This window comes from Canis lupus, chromosome 14, assembly GCF_048164855.1.
Source record: "Canis lupus baileyi chromosome 14, mCanLup2.hap1, whole genome shotgun sequence".
Lineage (NCBI taxonomy): Eukaryota > Metazoa > Chordata > Mammalia > Carnivora > Canidae > Canis > Canis lupus.
In genome coordinates, this window is record NC_132851.1 from 45,866,674 (window position 1) to 45,886,289 (window position 19,616).

Consider the following 19,616-nt stretch of genomic DNA (forward strand, 5'->3'; position numbering starts at 1 on the left):
GCCCAGCCGCCCCCGCCCCAAACTGACGCCCCAGGAGGGCAGGGAGCAAGGCTGGGGCTTGAAAGTTAGGGGCGAGAAGACCAGAGGAGCTGGGAGCAAAAGAGCCTCCTAATCCCATCCCGGAGCATCTCCTCGTAGCCGGAGCCCGAGCCCACCTGCCCAGGGAAAACCCCAAATACCTGCAGCCGCTGGCACCGGAGGGCCAAGTTTGTTTTCTCGAAAAAGCTGTAACGTTTCCAAGGCGAGCGTTCTTGGCAGATGGATAGAAACTTGCCTCCTGCTACGCGTGACAGGGACACACCGCTTTTGCAAGAGGGCCCGGGACTCTGCGGAGGGCTGCACGGGTGGCCGAGGGCCGCTTCCAGAAACCCGGCCGGGGGCCAGCCGGGGAGGCACCCACAGGCTGCCCCCCAGGGGCCCAGGGCTGCCCCCTCTGCGCCCTCCACTAGCACCCACTCTGCACGCAGCGGCAGGGAGGGCGCAGCACCTGTTTACAAGGTAAAGCTCACTTGGCCATTTGGAGCCCAAGACGGTTGTCAAATGTTTGGGGGAGAGGGGGGCCAGGGGAGTACATTGCACCTTTCTTAGAGATGAGTTTTCAGCCAACTTCAGTCAAGCCAGATCTTAATGGAAATTCCAAAAACTGACTCATGAGGTCGTTGAATAAATCCATCGCTGTGTTTCTGGTGGAGGCCTCGACCGGTCACCAGAGTATGCAGCAGGCACCTGCTCCTTGAATGTGATTGCTGGGGGGCAGGAGGGTGTATTCCTTTGTAAAATTAGTGGGGTGAGGAATTAGTATTTTGTTTCTGAAATGCACAGGTAAAAAGTATTGTATGTGTGTAGTAAAATGGTGGAAACAGATTTTATCTGTTCTGCAAACATCAGGCTTAAAATCCAGTATCTGACAGGTTTATCATGATTCACAAAAATTAACACTGATTTTACGTGTTCTGCAAACATCAGACTTAAAATCCAGACTTAAAATAATTCACAAAAATTAAGCTCTTAGTATCTGAGGCAAGGTTTGCGTTCAGCACGGTACCTGCATTCGCTTGCATTCACTTGCATGCAGTAAGTGGTTGCTTAGAGTTCTAGCAACCACTCTCGGAAGTCAGTGCTATTATGATGTTTATTTTAGAGGTAAGAGGATTTAGGGAGCCAAAGTAGGCGGCCTGAAGTTCTACAGCTAGCGAGGGCTGAGCTGGGATGCCCGGAAAAGCGGTGTAATTTCAGGACTGTGTTCTTAACTAAAATACTGCCCCAAGGGACATCATCACCGCAGGGACACCAGCCTGACAATGGAGAGCCTAGGGGGTTCTTCAGTCAGGTCTGCCTTGAGCAAATCTGGCCACAGTTAACTCGGTTTGCAAAAGGAGAGTTGGATTCAGTCCTCAGTGTTTCTACCGACATTCTACAAGCGTGAATTTCTTCCACCTCCTTTCTCTTCCACTTTCTGCCCTCTGGTGGAGGTGCTGCTGGAACTGTGAAATTCAAGTAGCTACATCAGTGGATTTGAGATAGCCAGTGTAGACAAGTGTCCCTCTCCCACTTCTCTACTGTATTGTGAGAATTAAAGCTGCTTGCACTGTTGGTGTAAAAAAAGAATTCCTTAAGCTTCCTTCCAGCAAAACAAAAACAAAAACAAAAAAACCCACCAACTAGCTCTAGTTACCAACAGCACCAGAATACGTGAAGTATTGTTAGCATGAGAGTAAACATCTATTTTTATATACTTTGTAACAAAGGTTTATAATGTAAGGAATCACAAAAATATGAGAAGTCTCATAACATATCCAGAGTACTTTATGCACAGTAATCTCCAATGACCTATTTGAATTATTTTTTTTAAAAGAATTTGCCACATTTGCTTTTCAGCTTAAAGTGACAAACATCAGCAAGTTTCTTAAAAATACTTTACAAGAAACATTTCTAGCCCTTTGAAATTTTTGTGGTCTAGCATTTCGAGCAGAGATTCAACTAACTAGGTAATTTAAGAGAAAAAAAAATACAAACCTTAAAGAGCTTTATGGAAAAAAATCAACTTCAAGGTAGTGAATATACTTCTGGAAAGGAAGATCTTACAGACCAAACTTCGGTTACATGTATGTATTACAGACCTGTTTAGCGATTAGTACTACAAATGAAGGCAATTTGAGAACAAGAAAGAAGTATTTTGAAGAAGCAGCCAGCCTCCCAGGAATAATAGGCAAGCAGTGGCTAAGATAGATATGCTACCCCACGGCTTATTTAGTTCACTCAACTAATACTCGTTTAGGATTTGCTAGCCACCAGATGAACAAAATAAGAGTTCCTGCCCCCACAGAACTTTCAGTCTAGTGGAATAAAAAAAAAAAAATGTACACATATATTAGCTATGGAAAGATACTTGAAAATAATGTGGGACTAGCTCTAAGGAATTCAGAATGTAACTTTTTTAGCTGAGATGTAAAGATGCACTTTTTTAAAAAAGCTTTTATTCATGAGAGAGAGAGAGAGAGAGAGAGAGGCAGAGGGAGAAGCAGGCTCCATGCAGGGAGCCCGATGTGGGACTCGATCCTAGAACCCCGGGATCACGTTCTGAGCCAAAGGCAGATGCTCAACCACTGAGCCACCCTGGTGTCCCAAGATGCAGACTTTTAAAAAATATTGAAGAGCAAGAAAGAGGCAAACTAGAAGTTGACCTGTGGCATGGAGGGGAGAGTTTATTTAGTTTAAAAGAAGAAAATAACATACCCATTATCTGCACGCTAAAATATCCTGCATATGTTAAAAGCAGCCCGTGTAGACACTCCATTTGCTGTGTACATTACCAGGACACAAATCCCCTCCTCTGATACACCACTTCATTTGGGAAGTAGTTTAGAAGAACTGGCCCAGAAAAAGTTCTCAGGGAATTTTATTTTTAGCATCCCCACACACGTCGTGCTGTTTCCCCCACCACCTGGGCCCCTTACTGCAATTTGTCCAAATGCCCCCACGTTTGGCCAGCACTTTGCCTGGTCTTCCCAGGGATAGTGCCCTCTCAGTGACAGTGACCAACCACATGAGCAAACACTGGGGGGTCTCAGTTCACAACAGATTTTCCTCCAGTTTATGAATGAATTTGTAACAGAGGTCTTCAAGTTATGAGGTTGTCGCACGTTATCTATTATTATAGCTAAGATGTTCTAGATGCTATGTGCCAATTACTTCACAGGGTGACATCTATCTTTTTTTTTTTTATTCTTGAGACAAACCTGATTTCCTTTGTTGTAAAATGAATACATAGGCTGTGTGAGAATTTTAAAGATGTAAAGTGCTTTTAAAATAGCTGCAGATAGGGACACCTGGGTGGCTCAGCGGTTGAGCATTTGCCTTCGGCTCAGACTGTGATCCCGGGGTCCTGGGATTGAGTCCCACATCGGGCTCCCTGCAGGAGCCTCTGCCTATGTCTCTGCCTCTCTGTGTGTCTCTCATGAATAAATAAAATATTTTTAAAAAATAGCTGCAGATACATAATAATAGCTAATGTTTATTGTCACTATTTTATAAGAGGAAACTGAGGCTTAACAGAAGTTCAGTAATTGCCTGAGAGATTTCATGACTGGGAAGTGGCGGGACCAGAATTGGAGCCAAGCAATCTGGAACCAGAATGACCTGTTGACCCCCACCTTCTGCAGCATAGTTAGTAAGACAGTAATGAAAAATGCCCAAGGAGTTTATAGCCTAGAGTCACTTCATTTATTCATTCATTCAACATTGAGCATTGTAGTAGGTAGAACAGTGTCCTCCCCTCTATCCCCCAAATTTAATGTCCCTTTGGAACCTGAGAATGTCACCTTCCTCATTTGGAAATGGGGGCTTTGTAGATGTAAGTAGTTAAAGTGAGATTATACTGGCTTAGGGTGGATCCTAACTACAGAGTGTAGTGTCCTTACAGGAGACAGAAAAGACCACAGACACAGAGAAAAAGATCAGGTGAGGTGGGATTGTAGAGATGAGGTCTACAGACCAGGACAAGGCACAGACTGATGCTCACAACTGGAAGCCTTGGCTTCTGAGAGGCATGGGACAGTCTCCAGTCTCCAGAAGGCACCAATCCCACGGTCGGTTTGGTTTTGGACTTCTGGCCTCCTGCACTGTGAGAAAATACATTTTTGTTGTTTCAGCCATTCTATTTGCAGTAATTTGCCACGGTAGCCCATGAAAACTAACAGCAGCATCTACTACGTGGCTGGGCATGCTCCAGCCCAGGGCTAAGGCAGTAAACAAAACCGCACTCCTGCCCTCGCGGCTTATGCTCTAGTAGGGAGAGGAGGCGATAAAGACACATAGTACACTGCTGACCTGTACTGTTTGGTGCTACGAGAAAAAAAATACTGGAAGACGGAGGATGGCCAGGTGATGGTGAAAGGGGACTGGCTCTCTACAGGTGCTTGAACTCCAGTGAATCCGGACTGTGGAGTTCCAGGCTGGAGGGGGTAATTCACAGGAACACACATACATGCCTCCGCATTAATTGAAAAGGAAACTTAGCAACGGGGGAGGCACAGCAAATAAGAGACCTAAACTTCCTCAACAGACCAATATTCTGTAATACATGACAATGGCTCTCCAGGGGGACACCTGGTCTCTTGTCCCTGAAGGGTCTCTGGAGAGCTGAGGGGCTCCCAGCTTCTCCTGCCCCCTCGCCGCCCCCAAATTCACATCTCTTCTAGGAGGTGCTTCTTCCCTCTGTGCAGCTCACCAACATGAGTAGACTGGCCCAGGGTGGTCTAATCACTGTCACTCAATACAGGGGAAAATTTCCGCAGACCAGAGAGGAGACTCAGATGCCTGACATCAACTCGAGCTCCGGGGCTTAAACACCTGCCTCACCTTCTAACACCCAAGGATGGGCAAACGTAACAGCCGGAGGAGTCACCTGGGTCATCTGAAATAACACGAAGAGCCCAAAGGGCTTTAGGTCATCTTGGAACATTACCACAGATATCGATCTGTGTTTAAAATTTTTAACATTCATATAGCCATGAAGTTCAAGCATCAGACTTCTTTGCAGAAAGCAAAGGTCTGCAATGTTTTGCTTCAGTAAAGCTCCTCTGGCAATTTCAGCAAAGATTATATCAATTTTTTGAGGTTATCTGAATTTAATTTGGGACGTGAAGAGCGATAGTAACTGAAATACAAACACCAGGTGTTGACCAATCCCTAAAAGTTGAAGCTGAAAAACCAGAAACTTCAACATAAACATTCCACAAATTTCAAATAGTAAGCTCATCCAACTTTTACAATGATGCAAAGTAAGTAGGAGGGAAAGGCCATCACAGACACAGTTTTATCTGTGTCGTTTCCTAGCGGCTATTTGGTAACTTTTCCAGTCCTTCTCTAATTGGTTCAGATTGGAGCAAAAAAGGCCAAAATGTATTGATTTATTTCCCTCAGAATAAATTCGTGCATTTAGGCCAAACTGAACTTCCTTTTGACCTTAAAGAACTGATTTCCCCTATCCTGCTCATTCACTCCTCTTCCCCTCCTCACAGCTGTCTGCTCATTCTGGAGGCCACCACTCATCCAAGGGCATTCAAAGGCGGTGGGGAACTCCAGGCATCACAGCACCTCCAGCCCAGGCTGCCTCCCAACCCAGCTCCCTCCCCTGCCCCCTCCAGTCCTGTCTCCGGGCAGCCAGTCACCTTAACAACAACTGTTTCCTACTTACAACCTTCCCAGGCTGCCCACTGTGACTGGAATATACAACCCCCCCTGCCCCCCAAGTCCTCGCCAAGGTCTCTTGGGCTCAGGGACTGGGGACTTGCTACCCTCCCTCCCTCATGAACTTTTCCCTCAGATCTTCAAATGGAGGTTTTTCGGGCCACAGCTCCAAGGTCCCCATCTCAGCGGGGACCCCCCCAATCTTAAGGGCTAGTGACCTTTCACCTCCTTTTTCATCACCTCCTGTGCCATTTTATTTTTTAACACACGTGAAAGGTGAAAGGAAGCCTGTTTTACTGTGTATCTATTTCCTGTCTGCCCTCTTCCGCTCCTTAGCAGCTCCCCAAGGGAAAGGCTCACTGTTCCCACCCCCCCAGGACCTACAAAGCACCTATCGCACAGGAAATATATCTGTTGATTAAATAAATAAATAAATAGATAGGTGTGTAAAATTAATGAGGTAAAAAAAAATGGTAAACAGCTTAATTTATTATTCGTTCAATCAATCTCCTTCCTCTGCTCACTAAATTCCTCCCCACAAATTAGAAAGAAAACCAACCAGAACAGAAGCCCAACAAACGGGTAAGAAACAGGCTTCAGGCTTGTTTATTAGGCCGAGATTCTGAGACACATGAAAATAGCTCCCCATGTAGGTAGACACCTAGTTGTTCATAGTCTTTAATATTCATTTGAGAGTGAGGAAATGACTTGTATGTAGCAGCTCTAATTTAGAGCTTCTGAAACATCAACCCAGGTATTCTAACATTGAGAAAGGTAAAAAAGAAACAAAATCTAAAGTCAAAACACAAATACTATTATGAAAGGCATGACTGCCCTTTCGTTTAGGGCGCCTAGCTAACACTAGATGAACAGAACATTTAAAAAGTTTTGCATTAAAGTCATCAAAGTTTAAAGTCCTCCTTTGTACTTAGGTTTAATACATACTCTTATGCTTTTTAGTATCAATAACTATGTTTTGCATCAAGTACTAGAGATTTTTTACAATGATACTAATACCTAGCCTAAAATTATAGGCTCCTGAATATTTTAGATAATATTCTAAATATTTTTTTAATAGTAAATATTCTAGGTTACAAATTTGGTATGAAAAATTTTAATGAAAACATTAATCATACAAAAATTAAATAGCAAAACCATTTAAAATGGTAATTCAAACAGATTTGGCTTACTGATATTTCTCTATCAGCTTGTTTCATAAGAACTGATTATTTCCAGCTGAAATCTACTTACAGGATCATGGTAAGAAGACATGAGAATAAGTATATAAAGCTCATAAGCCCTGTGCCCAGCATCTATTGCTCATAAATACCAGTTTTTCTTGTATTATTATTTGGAAAAGACACACGTTTTACAAAACATGCCAGACTTCAGTTAAATGCCACATGTGGGGAATCTAACCTCTCATTAGAAAACAAACAAACAAAACAAAACAAAACAAAAAAACCAATTATATATTTTCCTCTAAGGACCCACTACCTAAAAGTTTATTTTAGTATCTGATAAAAATTTCTCACTAATAAACCAATTTCCAGAATCTAATTATATAGCTTCACGTTACAATTTAAGAGGTCTTTTAGAGGATTTTTTTTTTAAGTACAAAGTTACATGATCAGGAAACATGATCAAGAAAAGTACCTTGTAATAAGTAACCAAAACATTGTGACATATTTCTTTTACTGCATATATGGCTCAGTTTTATCTTAATTTTGCAGAACAAAGTTGGTTTGAAACAGTAAATGAAACAACGATGTTAACACAGCGAGGCACATTGAACAACATGTTACCCTGCCACTGGCTATCCCTTATGAGATATTTACAATTTCAGTCATGCTTTTACTATTAAACAATGGTATATTGCCACTTCTAGTGTGCTAACTAAGATAAAGCTTAACAGTCTGTCCTTCTAACAACAGCTAGAAGAGAATACAGAGATGAATGGGAATATGTATGTTCTACAGAATATACTTCCTAATATTCCAGAGTGAACAACTTATCTAAACGCAATCTGAGGTATATTAACAGACCAAAAATTTTTAAGCCACATCATGGGCTATGTACCATGCAAACACTAAAACCACAACTGCACCCGCTGGAAGGAGATAGTATTTGTATTTCTGCCACAATGTTAGCTCAATTGCCACTTCGTCTCTCTTCCTGTTCTTCTTCCGACGACCTTTCAGTCTATTTTCAAAAGCCTCCAGTTCGGCCTAAATCAACAATCAAAACAGCATCATTTATATTAAATTCATTGTTGAAATGGAGAACAAGATCAAAATACATCAAAAACAGTCAAACTTGAGAACTGACAAGCTGACTTGGAATTTTCCACTTTGATGAAAATAAAGCAGTTTGCCAAATGTTTTAATAGAAATGGTATATATAATAAATATACTGATTTGCTTTAAAAAAAAAAAAAACCTCTCTCCATTTATGGACTAAATTCACCAAATTCAGAGTTTGGGTAAGCAGAAAGGGAAACAGGGAGTAACGAAGATCATTTCAGACTGTAAGGTTGACTTTGACACTATTTATTTATTTATTTTATTTAGTTTTTTTAAAGATTTATTTATTTGAGAGAGAGGATGAGAGGGGGTGGGGGATGAAGGAGCAGAGGGGGAGGGAGAAGCAGACTTCCCACTGAGCAGGGAGCCCCTACAACTACAAACTAAGGGACTAGATCTCAGGAGCCTAAGATCAGGACCTGAGCAGAAGGTAGATGCTCAACTGACTGAGCCTCCCAGGTGCCTCTCGCACTATTTAAATACAGAAACATCTGATTAAATCAAGGTGCCCTAAATATTTGTTCTTCAACATCATTAATCTGTTGGGTTTCTATAATATACAACTTCTAGCAAGTTCCAAGAGATGCCCAGTGAGAGTAAAAAATACCTAAAATTCTAATTTTTTATAATGCTGATAATAAACATTACTAGCTTGTATGAAAGAGATTTAAGTGAGTTGGGGAAAAAAACTGCCAGATTATCACATATATTTAAGAATAGAGTAGAAATTCAAGGGAAAAATGCTTCATGTTTTAAATCAAAATGACAATTTTAGAAAGTAGAATTACATAAAAACTGGTTCTAAAAAAGGGTAACTGGATGATACTCATTATAAAATGTGGATTTTTAATCTATTGTTAAGAACTTAACTTTATAAACAATAATATAACATGATACACTACGGTGAACTGTAAAACAGGATAGTCAGCAACTAAAATATATATGTAATATCCATGCAAGATTCTATAATTGTTTATTTAACAGAAGGAAATATAAATTAACCCTTGAGCAATGTAGGGGGCCAGGGATGCTGACTCCACACAGAGACAAAAATCCACAGAGAACTTTTGACTCCCCAAAAAGTTAACTACCATAGCCTACTGTTGACTGGAAAGTTTACCGATAACAGTTGATTAACACATATTTTGTATGTTGTATTTATCATACACTGTATTCTTCCAATAAAGTAAGCTAGAGAAAAGAAAACCATAAGGAAGAGAAAATACACTTATAGGACTGCATTGTAGGTACTGAAAAGAAGTGACATATTAAGTGGATCCTCGCAGCTTAAACTGATTAAACCTGTGTTGTTCAAGAGTCAACTGTACAAACTTCAGTTAACCTATTACTTTGCCTATAAAGCACATTTGAAGATGCCCTACTCCTACACTTAACACAGTAGCATTTGTCAATGAACCAAAATGTCAGAATATTCTCAGGTTGTTGCTGAAACGGAGAAGATCAAAATACATCAAACAGCCAAACTTGAGAACTGACCCAGTAAAATAACTGATGCTTTAATAATGACCCATAGTCATCATTTACAGTTTAAATTATGTTCTATACACTATTTAAAAGGTCAGTGAATAGGAAATATATTTAATATTTCCAATTAAATGGTTTATAAAAAGGAGAAATAGGTTCACCCTGAACTATTCCTAATAAGTTAACCTCCCCAGGCTTCCTGTCAATTCATGTTCTAGTATAATAGCTCTGATAACTCATTTTGGAATGTTAGGCAAATCAACTTTATAGAACCATATAATATCAGAGGTCATTTCTGCCCACCTTTTTGCTACCTAAATTATTTCTAAAGTCTTCCACTGTAGTCAAATTTTAATTTCCTCATTCAAAAGGTGGCAGTTTGCACATAATATATCCTTTTTGCTAAGCATAAGCATCTCAAAATGCAACATGACAAATAATTATATGTCACTATTAGAAAGTCAAACCACTCTTTGGAGTATATAATCAATATGGTATTTTAAGCAAACAAGATACCGGGAATGTATCTGTTATCTGCTATATGGCAAAGTACAGATAATAACCTTGCACTTAGGAATATAGAGGGGAAATAAGGCAATGAATTGTGAAAGCAAGTGACTGGTCGGTAAACAACACTCACTTTTATATATAACTCTGTAATCTACAACTCAGCAAAACAGAACTCAGAATACTTTGAGGTGAGTGATGACATAGGCTCCTAGCAAGGAAGTAAATTTGGGAATATACAAAATATCTGGGAATATACAAGATTCGTGCCTCTTCAGAGTTTCAGTATACTTGCCCTGAAGTGAATGAGTAGAATTTTTGTTTTGTAGGACCATATTATTTTCAGTCTAGAGAACAGTTGACCAGCTCCTGGTTTGTATGTGGAATACACCATGTGTTTGCATAAAAACTAACAATGAGGGAAGCCTGGGTGGCTCAGCAGTTTAGCACCTTGGGTCATGATACTGGAGTCCCAGGATAGAGTCCCACGTTGGGCTCCTCGCAGGGAGCCTGCTTCTCCCTCTGCCAGTGTCTCTGCCTCTCTCTCTCTCTCTCTCATGAATAAATAAATAAAATTTTTAAAAAATACAAAGAGACATAAATCTAGGTATTTTGTTTAGTTACCTGTTGTCTTCGTTTTTCCTCTTCAAGAGCAGCTTTGGCTTCTGCTTCTTTTATCTGTTTATAGACATGTAAAAATAAATTAACATTGTAATCGTCAAATTTTATGTAGAATTTTAACATCTTCCACCCAGGATCCACTAAAGTAACAACTTTCGGGAACTTTATATTGGAAATTAAAGACATGTAAATGTTATACTGAGAAGCGTTACCAAGGTTCTAATAGATTGTGCGGTGAGGGGAGAGTCAGTGTTATACTGTATATAAACATACATACAGTTTAACAACTCTAATAGATATTAGATCACAATTCGAAGAGTTACAAAACTGTAAAATGAAATATTGTTAAAACTGTATTTTTTCTCTTGAGTTACCATACTAAGTCTCTAATGAATTATTAAATAAACTACTCTTGTTCTACAGTTGAAATGGACCATTGTCCATAAATGCCCTCTTGGGAAGGGAATCCTGTATGTCAAGCAAAATCAAGAGTTTATTCACTGATTGGACTGATGGCGGGAAATAGTGACACTAGAGGTAATGCAAACAACAAAGAATTCCAAAACCTTATTTTGTATTATTTTAACCTAACTTTCAGGAGGCTTACAGTAACATAAAGGTGAAAACTATGTTCTGGAACACACACGCTACTGGTACTGAGGAGAGAAAAAAAAAATCTAGTACATACTAAACAGTACACCTGGGAATCCTAAATAGGCCTATAAAACTAGGCTTTATTACAAAAGCAAAAAAAGGTAAGCTTTTGAGTTGTTTGTAATAAGCACATAAAGTAATGTACAAAATAAATAGGAAAAGGTCATTAATTAGCACGTTAAAAATGATGTTTGGGGCACCTGGGTGGCTCAGTAGGTTAAGCATCGGACTCTTGATTTTGGCTCAAATCATGTTTTCAAGGTCATGGGATGGAGCCCTGGGTCAGGCTCTGTGCTCAGCGGGAAGTCTGCTTGCGATTCTCTCTCTCTCCATCTGCCCCTCCCCCTGCCAACCCTATGTGGCTCATTTGCACTCTCTCTCTCTCTAAAATAAATAAATCTTTTTAAAAAAGAAATTACATTTAACATGATTTTACCTCAGATGCTTTCCGCTTCATTTCCTTGCATGTTGTGTCACATTCTATTGAAATCTGATTTTCACGTACTTTGTTGCATTGCAATTCCTACAAATAACATTTTTTTTTAAAAATTTGATTTTAAAAGATTTCTCCCTCAAAGTCTTAACTCTATGCTATGAAGAAAGCAAAGTATCTCTGACAGCTTAAGGTTATGCATATTATTTAAAAGCCATGTTCATGAATATTTAATGATGATACGGTTACAAGCATTAAATGTCTTGATTCAAACAGTGATCATTCCTTTATTTCCTCCTAACTAGAAAAAAGTGAATATCATAAAATTCAAAGCATCTATTTAGTAATTATTTACTGAGAGCCACTATCAACTTAGCTTCAATTTCCTTTTCATTATTTTTGTGCTATGAAAATATGCTCCAGGGTAGTGCCAACCAATGCAGCTTTCTGAGACAATAAAAATGTTCTACATCTGTGCTATCCAATGAAGTAACACTAAATACATATGGCTACTGAAAACTCAAAATGTGGCCAGCAAAATCAAGGATGGTTACTACTATTTGATGTTGATTCATTAAAATTCAAATTTAAATAGCCATAAGGGTGCCAACAGGTACATGCAAATGTGTTCAACATCATTACTCACCAGAAAAATGCAAATCTAAACCACAACGACATAATCAACCCACAACTGTTAGAATAACTACAATTGAAAAGCCAACAGATAACAAGTGTTGATAAGACTACATGAAAAAAAAAAAAAGAAAGAGAAAGAAAGAAAGAAAGAAACCTTATACAGTGTTTGTGGAAATGTAAATTGGTATTGCCAGTATGACAAACAGTACAGAGTCGTCTTTAAAAAAAAAAAAACTTCAAATAGATCTAGTATAGATTCTAGCAGTCTTACTTTCAGATATATATCCAGGAAATGAAGAGAGTAACTAAAAGATACCTGTACTCCAATGTTCATTGCATCATTATTCATAATAGCCAAGATATGGAAACAAGTGTGTATCCATCAATGGATAGAGAGATGAAGAAATTGCGATCTGCCCACCTATCTACCTATAATGGAATATTATTCGGCCATAAAAAAGAAGTCCTGTCATTTAGAGAACATGGATGAATATGGAGACAATCAGGCTAAGTAAAATAAATCAGATACAGACAAATATTGTATGATCATACTAATGTGTGGAATCTAAAAAATTAGAACTTAGAAAAGCTGAGAAGGGATTGGAGATTGCCAGGGGCTAGAGCTACATGAAATGTGGAGAAGTTGGTCACTAGGTACAATTTTCATTGATAAGGTAAGTATGTTTTGCAGAATCTAATAATATATAGCATGCATGACATAGTTAATAATACTGTATTACATACTTTAAATTTGCTGAGAGTAGAATGTGTTCTCACCACAAAGAAGTGGTAACCATTAGGTAAATGTTACCTTGATTACTGTAATCATTTCACAGTGTGTATGTATAGACAATCATCATGTGCACATCTTAAATATATACAATTTTTGTCAATTGTGCATCAGTAAAGCTAAAAACTATTCAAATAAATAAACAGCTATATGTGGTTAATGGCTACAAACTCATGCAGTTCTCAGAATTTTCTGGAGAGCTACAAATTTTCCTCTCAACCATTTAATCTTTTTTTTTTAAGTTTTAAAATTTTGAAAATTGGTCTAAAGCTTAGTTTGCACTTCAATGCCTCCTTAATGAAACAATAAAAAACTAACCTACTCTTTTCTTGATTATGTGACATCAATCCTATAATCAATTTGTGAACTACTCATAAAATAAGTGATCTTTATATTAAAGTCCTAGAATTTGCTTTTGTAGATGTTTTATCTACCTTTTCTTGCTGCCAGATACTACTTTTGCTCTATTTGTATCAATTTCTCCTTTCTTATTATACTCTCAGATACTAATTTTTTTTAGTTCAAATTTACCAGAGTTAAGATATGAGATCAAATCCTACAAACAAAATACATATACTTTAGTGAAAACACTATAGCATGGAATTTTATTACTTAGAGAGTTTTTTCCCCACTTAAGTTCTTCATTTTGGGTTGAGGTTGTGATAAACAGTCTTCTAAGGATAGTCCAAACAAAGGAAAAATAACAAATACAAACTTGAAAGACAAAAATAAATACTGCATTTGCAGATGTTAAGTCTGTCAAGCCTGGAGAGGGATCCTACCTTTCCTCATTCAAAGGGTACTTACAGAGCACCTATTACATGCCAAGCGCTGTGTTAGAGACAGGGGACACAATAAGAAAAATAATATAAAAATATGGTAAGTAGCAAACTATTATTAATAGCTGCTGTTATTTATTAAACATAATAATCACTGTGCTAAATGCTATATAAGCACTACCTCTTTCATTCCTTTCAATAAATCTATGTATAAACTCTATTTTACTGATGAGAAAACAAGGTTACAGACATCCCTAGAATCACAAAGCTTTTAGTCATGAGACTAGAATAAAGAAAACCAAGGAGAAATAGCATCCAAGTCTTCCCAAGGGAGTCAGGGGAAGGAAGACATTCCAAACAAGGAAATACTTGCACTGAATACTAGCAGGATTCTAGTAAACCGAGCAGGGAAAAAAAACTTTGCATTTTACAGAAAAGAAAGAATGTCTCTATCACCACGGATTAAACGAAGTATAACATGTATGTTAGGGCACGTAAGTAACAGATTCCCAGAGAAGACCACTAGAGGATGGGAGTGGAGACAAGCAGGCAAAGAAAGGTATCGCAGATTCCCTGGAATGCCAACTCTATATATGCATACGCATTTCTTTTAAATGCATATTTTTTCCCATAAGTGATGAAGAACCATTGAAGGACTTAGATTGGGAAGTATTATGCTCGGAGGCAAGGAAATCTGTTCCGAAGCTGTTATCGGAGTCCAAGAATGAGCTGTGGCCAAAGTTCTCTAGCAGGTGGAGAACTGTGCTTGGACAGTAACATGAAATGAGAGAAAACCTGAAAGACAGCCGGATCACAAGCATTGATAAGCATTGACTAAGCATTGATTTTCATATACTGATGGTCCAACTTAAATATATAAAACCTAGGGATTCAACTCCAGAGGAGGCAAGGCCTATACATTTAAATTCAGAAGTTACATACCCCAGGAAGTAATAATAGGAGCTGTGAAAATGAATGAAAAGCAAAGATCCTCAAGAAAAGCAAAAGCCTCTCAATAAATACTTGTTGGATGGATGAATACAAGAATGAATTCAAAGAAAAGAAAAAGATGAGCTTTAGGGGATGACTGTTAAGAACATGAAGAAAAAAGGGAGTTACAATTTAACCAAGATAGCAAAAACCAGAGGTCAAGAGTGTGAACGGGGGAGCCAAGGGAAAGGACTGAAAACAAGACCACGCAGCTACCGACACTGGAGATCAGTGAGACTCTTCCCTCGTAAGCTTAGCTTAGCTCAGCTCAACAGTGTCCACTTTGTGTCCATCGAGCTTTCTAAATCGCTAGTTTTCCCTTTTAATAAACTTCCGCTACCACGATTTTATCTTAAAATGAATTCTCTCCAAATTGGTTATTTTATAAGGCTATGCATGTGAAGTCTAAGGCTATGTTTTCGTAACTGGATCCTGATGGCAAAAAGTGTTGCATAAACAAGAGCAACAGAGGTTAATTCCAGACCATTTCTTTAAACTACGAAACTCACTTTATTACTCACATTGTTTTCCTTGTACAAAGACCTCAAATCTAGAGCATATTGATTCTATCCAAAAAAAGGGCATTGAACTTAAAGTTCTTTTATGAATAAATTACAGAGAACTAAATTGTCAAACAAAACTGATTTTTAAAATAATGATTTACAGATAGATTGGCTAACAATAAAATGATTCTAAAAAATAAGATCTTAAAATCAAAAGGCAAAAAGCCAAAGAGCTACCAAAACATAGACCAGGAAAAAAAATTTTTACATAAAAAAGTATTTTCAGTAACTTAAAATATTTACCTTTTTTATTCTTTTACAAGGACATCTAAGTTTTACCTTCTGGTTGCAATTAAAGGGACATTCACCAGGATGACACATTTCTTTGCATCTGTGACCACAAGGAAGCTAAAATAAAACCAAAATAAGGCAATTACATATTTACATTCTAGTCAGACTCTGCAAACTCCCCTTCCTCCAACAACCATTTTAAGAGAGAGTCTACTACGATGGGGTTAATCAACCCTGGATACTCATCTAATTTTTCAACTTCTTTCCTTTAGATATAAATTATTTTAATTACGCAGAAGTGTTCAATAGTCTCCCCAGTTCCACTCCAAGAATGTATCTTACATCGCTATTATGGCTAGTTACAGCCACGTGACTACATTCTGGCTAATGGAATGTAAGCATACGTATTTTGGTGCCTTGACGCATTTCAAGAGCACACATCCATGTTCTTCCCTTCCCAATGTGCTTTACACGATGACATTTAGAGCAATAATGGAAACCACATATCAAAGAGAAGCGGAGCTGCCTAGCGTGCTTGGGTTCCTGGATGAATACATGGAGCCCAGTGCCAATGTCTCTATCTTCCCTGTAGGGTTATATGAGAAAGAAAGAAACCTTCCTTGTCCCCAAGGCACTGTACTGTAATACAACTGCTTAGCCTTTTACTCTAAATCACTTCTCTTTGCCACTATATATCAAAACACATAGGTACCCAACCAACTCAGGAATTGCCATGATGTCTATGTGCTCCTTCTCTTTATTTACTATCTTCTTATCCCAGTCAAGCTTTCAGATGAAACATTCTAACCTCCTTTGTATTCAAATCTTATCCAAACTTCAAGAAACGGCTTAAATCATCACAGAAGCATGATAGGAGTTTGCCTATACTTGAACAAATAATAGTAATTATATAAGAAATCTATTTCTAAACTATTGTGACATTGTTTGTGCTGTCTTAAACTTAAAAAAAAAATATTTAGACACTTCACAAATGTCTGTCTCTCCGAGCAGACTGTGAATAAAAGACACTGCTGGTTAGTGGTTAAATTCCAAAGTCAGGCTGCCTGGAACTGAAGCCCAGCTTCCCTGTTTACCAACTGTGAAACCATGGGCAAGCCCAATTTTTCTGTGCCTCACATTTAAAACTGGGAAGAATGACAGGATTTTGTAAAGCTGTCATGAGGATTAATTGTGCTCAAGTTAGCTATTAAAATAAAAGGTATTATTATTATTGTTGTTGTTGTTAGTTGAGGGCAATGGTCTTCTGTGGTCTTTGTGCCTCTTATACTCATTAGCAAAGACATTTTACAAATAGTGGACACCTTAATACACATCTGAGTTTCTCCAACTTCTGATCTTTATGATTCACCAAACTGATCCCTCCCTGCTATTTATTCACTTTTAAAAATTCACCAGTTTTTTTCCATTGCCTTTAGTGTCCCTAATGAACAACTAGCTTGCTTGTTCTTTCATTTTCTAGCTGAGACATCCATACAAAACTGAATTTGGCTCAGTCAGACTACATCTTCATCCATCCCATCACAGGGCTGTGTTCCTCAAATGAGCTCCACACGAGCATCCCTGGACCATTTCAGTTTTGTCTCTCTCTACACCTAACTGTAGGCGCTGAACACTGTTCGATGAGATCAATATTTATTCACTGTCAAGTACCTCCTCACAGGGGTAAAGTCTTTGTCTCCTCAACTTCATTCCCACCTTCATTCCTGCCAGTGCCTCTAGTCTAACTTCACAAAGAAGACAAACGTTTGGCATCAGCGGACCACCTAGCCTCTCTTCTTCTCAAAACATATCTCTGTAGCCTCTTGTTCGTGCTTCAGTCTATGAGGTAATTACATCGGTCATCTTCTCTACAAGAATCTAAGCACTCTAACTTTCAATCAATAATTCTAAAGGGGAAAGTGAATAGGGAAGCCTGTCAGAATCAGTAAAGATCTCTCTGAAATTACACAGAATCATGCTATTGTGTTCTCTCTTTTTCAATATGTTGGGGGTTGATGAAAAGCTAAAAACCACTGGTCTGGATGTTAAATCTTTCTGCCTCCTCAAAGACCACATGGTCACTTCACAATTTCACTACCATCTTGAAAGTCTCTCTTGTCTCTTCTAAGTCTTCTGCCTTCAAAATGAATCTCTTTTCTCTAAATACTGTATTTGATCCTGTTCCCAAAAGTCATTAACTTGGGATGGCTACTTGGCTCATCACAATTCTCCCATGGCCATGGCTATGCTATCCATTCCAGTTTCCTGTCTGTCGCTGCCTATGCTAAGGGAGCCCCTTGATGTAAGGGGGCCAATCGGATTTTCTCTCCTGGTAATCTGAAAACTAAAAAAAGAAAAGGTGGTATTTTCAACAGTCATCTCACTACAGAGCCCCCAAGCTCCTGCTGGGAAACCCCTGGGGGCTGCCCAGATCCTGCCCTTCCCGAAGTTTGCTATACAGCATTTCCTTCAGGATCTATAAACTGGTCCCCAATAGCCTCCAAATATACCTTTGGTTTGTGGTAAGTTAACCAAACTGATAACTATAGCTTGCAAGAAAAAATGAAGCTCATCCAGAAGTCCACTGTGCTGGTATCCAATATATGTCCCACAGACAAAAGTAATGCCGTTAATCCTGAAAAAGTATTTAAAATCACTAATAATCAGGAAAATTTCAATTAAAATCACAAGATGCCACAAGACTGGCAAAAATTTAAAACTCTGACAATACCAAGTGCGGACTAGGATATGTCACAACAGAAACTTTAAAATACTGGTGGTAAATTAGAAAATTTACTGGTAATAAATAATGCAACTATTTTGGAAACCAATATGACATCAAGTTGAAACTATACACTCCCTATGACCAATGGGAGTGTATAATTGGCACTCCCTTAGCACTACAATATGCCTAGATAGATCTGTACACACATATATTAGAATGCACAAACAAGAATGTTCATAGCAGGGGCAGCCCGGGTGGCTCAGTGGTTTAGTGCCACCTTCAGCCCAGGGCGTGATCCTGGAGACCGGGGATCGAGTCCCACGTCGGGCTCCCGCATGGAGCCTGCTTCTTCCTCTGCCTGTGTGTCTCTGACCCCCACTCCTCTCTCTCTCTCTCTCTCATGAATAAATAAAATCTTTTTTTTTTTTTAAAGAATATTCATAGCAGTATTTTGGAATTGGAAACAAATTGGAAACTCAAATATCTACCCACAGTAAAGCAAACACAATGAGCCATAGTATACTCATACACTGGGAAAAAGACTACAGCCACAGGCAATAAACATGACAAACATAACACAGAGCAACAGAGTTCATAGTTTTGAACTTCTAATATAAAATTAAGCAAACAATATTGTTTCCAGATATACATATAGGTAGTAAAACCATAAATAAAAGAAATGAAAGGATTACTATAAAAGGTAGATGAAGTAACATACAGGATAGAAGGGAGAATCCATAACCAGACAGGGACTTTGCAGACTTCTGAGATGCAGCAATACTCTATTTTTTGACCTGGATGGAGTTATACGGGGTTGGCTTTTTAACTATTTGTTAAAACTGTCCATATATGTGTTATGTACTTTTGAGTAGGTAGTAATTTCAATGTTTAAAAAACCAGTGCGAGTATCTGTGATCTCAAAAGCCAGCTTATATTCTGAAAGAGCTGAAAAGCAGCTCCAAAGGAAGCTGATTAAAAAGTATTATAGGGCAGCCTGGGTGGCTCAGTGGTTTAGCGCTGCTTTTGGCCTGGGGCCTGATCCTGGAGACCCAGGATCGAGGTGCATGTCAGGCTCCCTGCATGGAGGAGCCTGCTTCTCCCTCTGCCTGTGTCCCTGCCTCTCTCTCTGTGTGTGTGTGTGTCTCATGAATAAATAAATAAAATCTTAAAAAGAAAAAAAAAAGCATTATATACTATGATTGTATCTT

At 38.7% G+C, this 19,616-nt stretch overlaps 2 protein-coding genes and 1 long non-coding RNA gene across 6 annotated transcripts in view; 1 reads left to right on the top strand and 2 right to left on the bottom strand.

Annotated features, from left to right (window-relative positions):
* CORIN (corin, serine peptidase) overlaps positions 1 to 2,354 on the bottom strand; it is a 237,266-nt gene extending 234,912 nt beyond the window's left edge. For all 3 annotated transcript variants that reach the window (XM_072774965.1, XM_072774964.1, XM_072774961.1), the window contains exon 1: positions 180 to 2,354. The gene's annotated coding sequence lies outside the window, so the exon portion shown is untranslated. The remainder of the gene's footprint in view (positions 1 to 179) is intronic.
* The window catches only part of LOC140604055 (uncharacterized), a 64,429-nt gene continuing 44,841 nt past the window's right edge, over positions 29 to 19,616 (top strand). The window contains exons 1-2 of the long non-coding RNA XR_012007102.1: positions 29 to 498; positions 11,031 to 11,144. This is a non-coding gene — a long non-coding RNA (uncharacterized lncRNA). The remainder of the gene's footprint in view (positions 499 to 11,030; positions 11,145 to 19,616) is intronic.
* NFXL1 (nuclear transcription factor, X-box binding like 1) overlaps positions 6,275 to 19,616 on the bottom strand; it is a 71,336-nt gene continuing 57,994 nt past the window's right edge. For both annotated transcript variants that reach the window (XM_072774968.1, XM_072774966.1), the window contains exons 20-23: positions 15,696 to 15,800; positions 11,698 to 11,784; positions 10,611 to 10,664; positions 6,275 to 7,919 (exon numbers count right to left, since the gene is read on the bottom strand). In XM_072774968.1, coding sequence (XP_072631069.1) covers positions 7,746 to 7,919; positions 10,611 to 10,664; positions 11,698 to 11,784; positions 15,696 to 15,800 — 420 coding nt within the window. In that variant the 3' untranslated portion in view covers positions 6,275 to 7,745. The remainder of the gene's footprint in view (positions 7,920 to 10,610; positions 10,665 to 11,697; positions 11,785 to 15,695; positions 15,801 to 19,616) is intronic.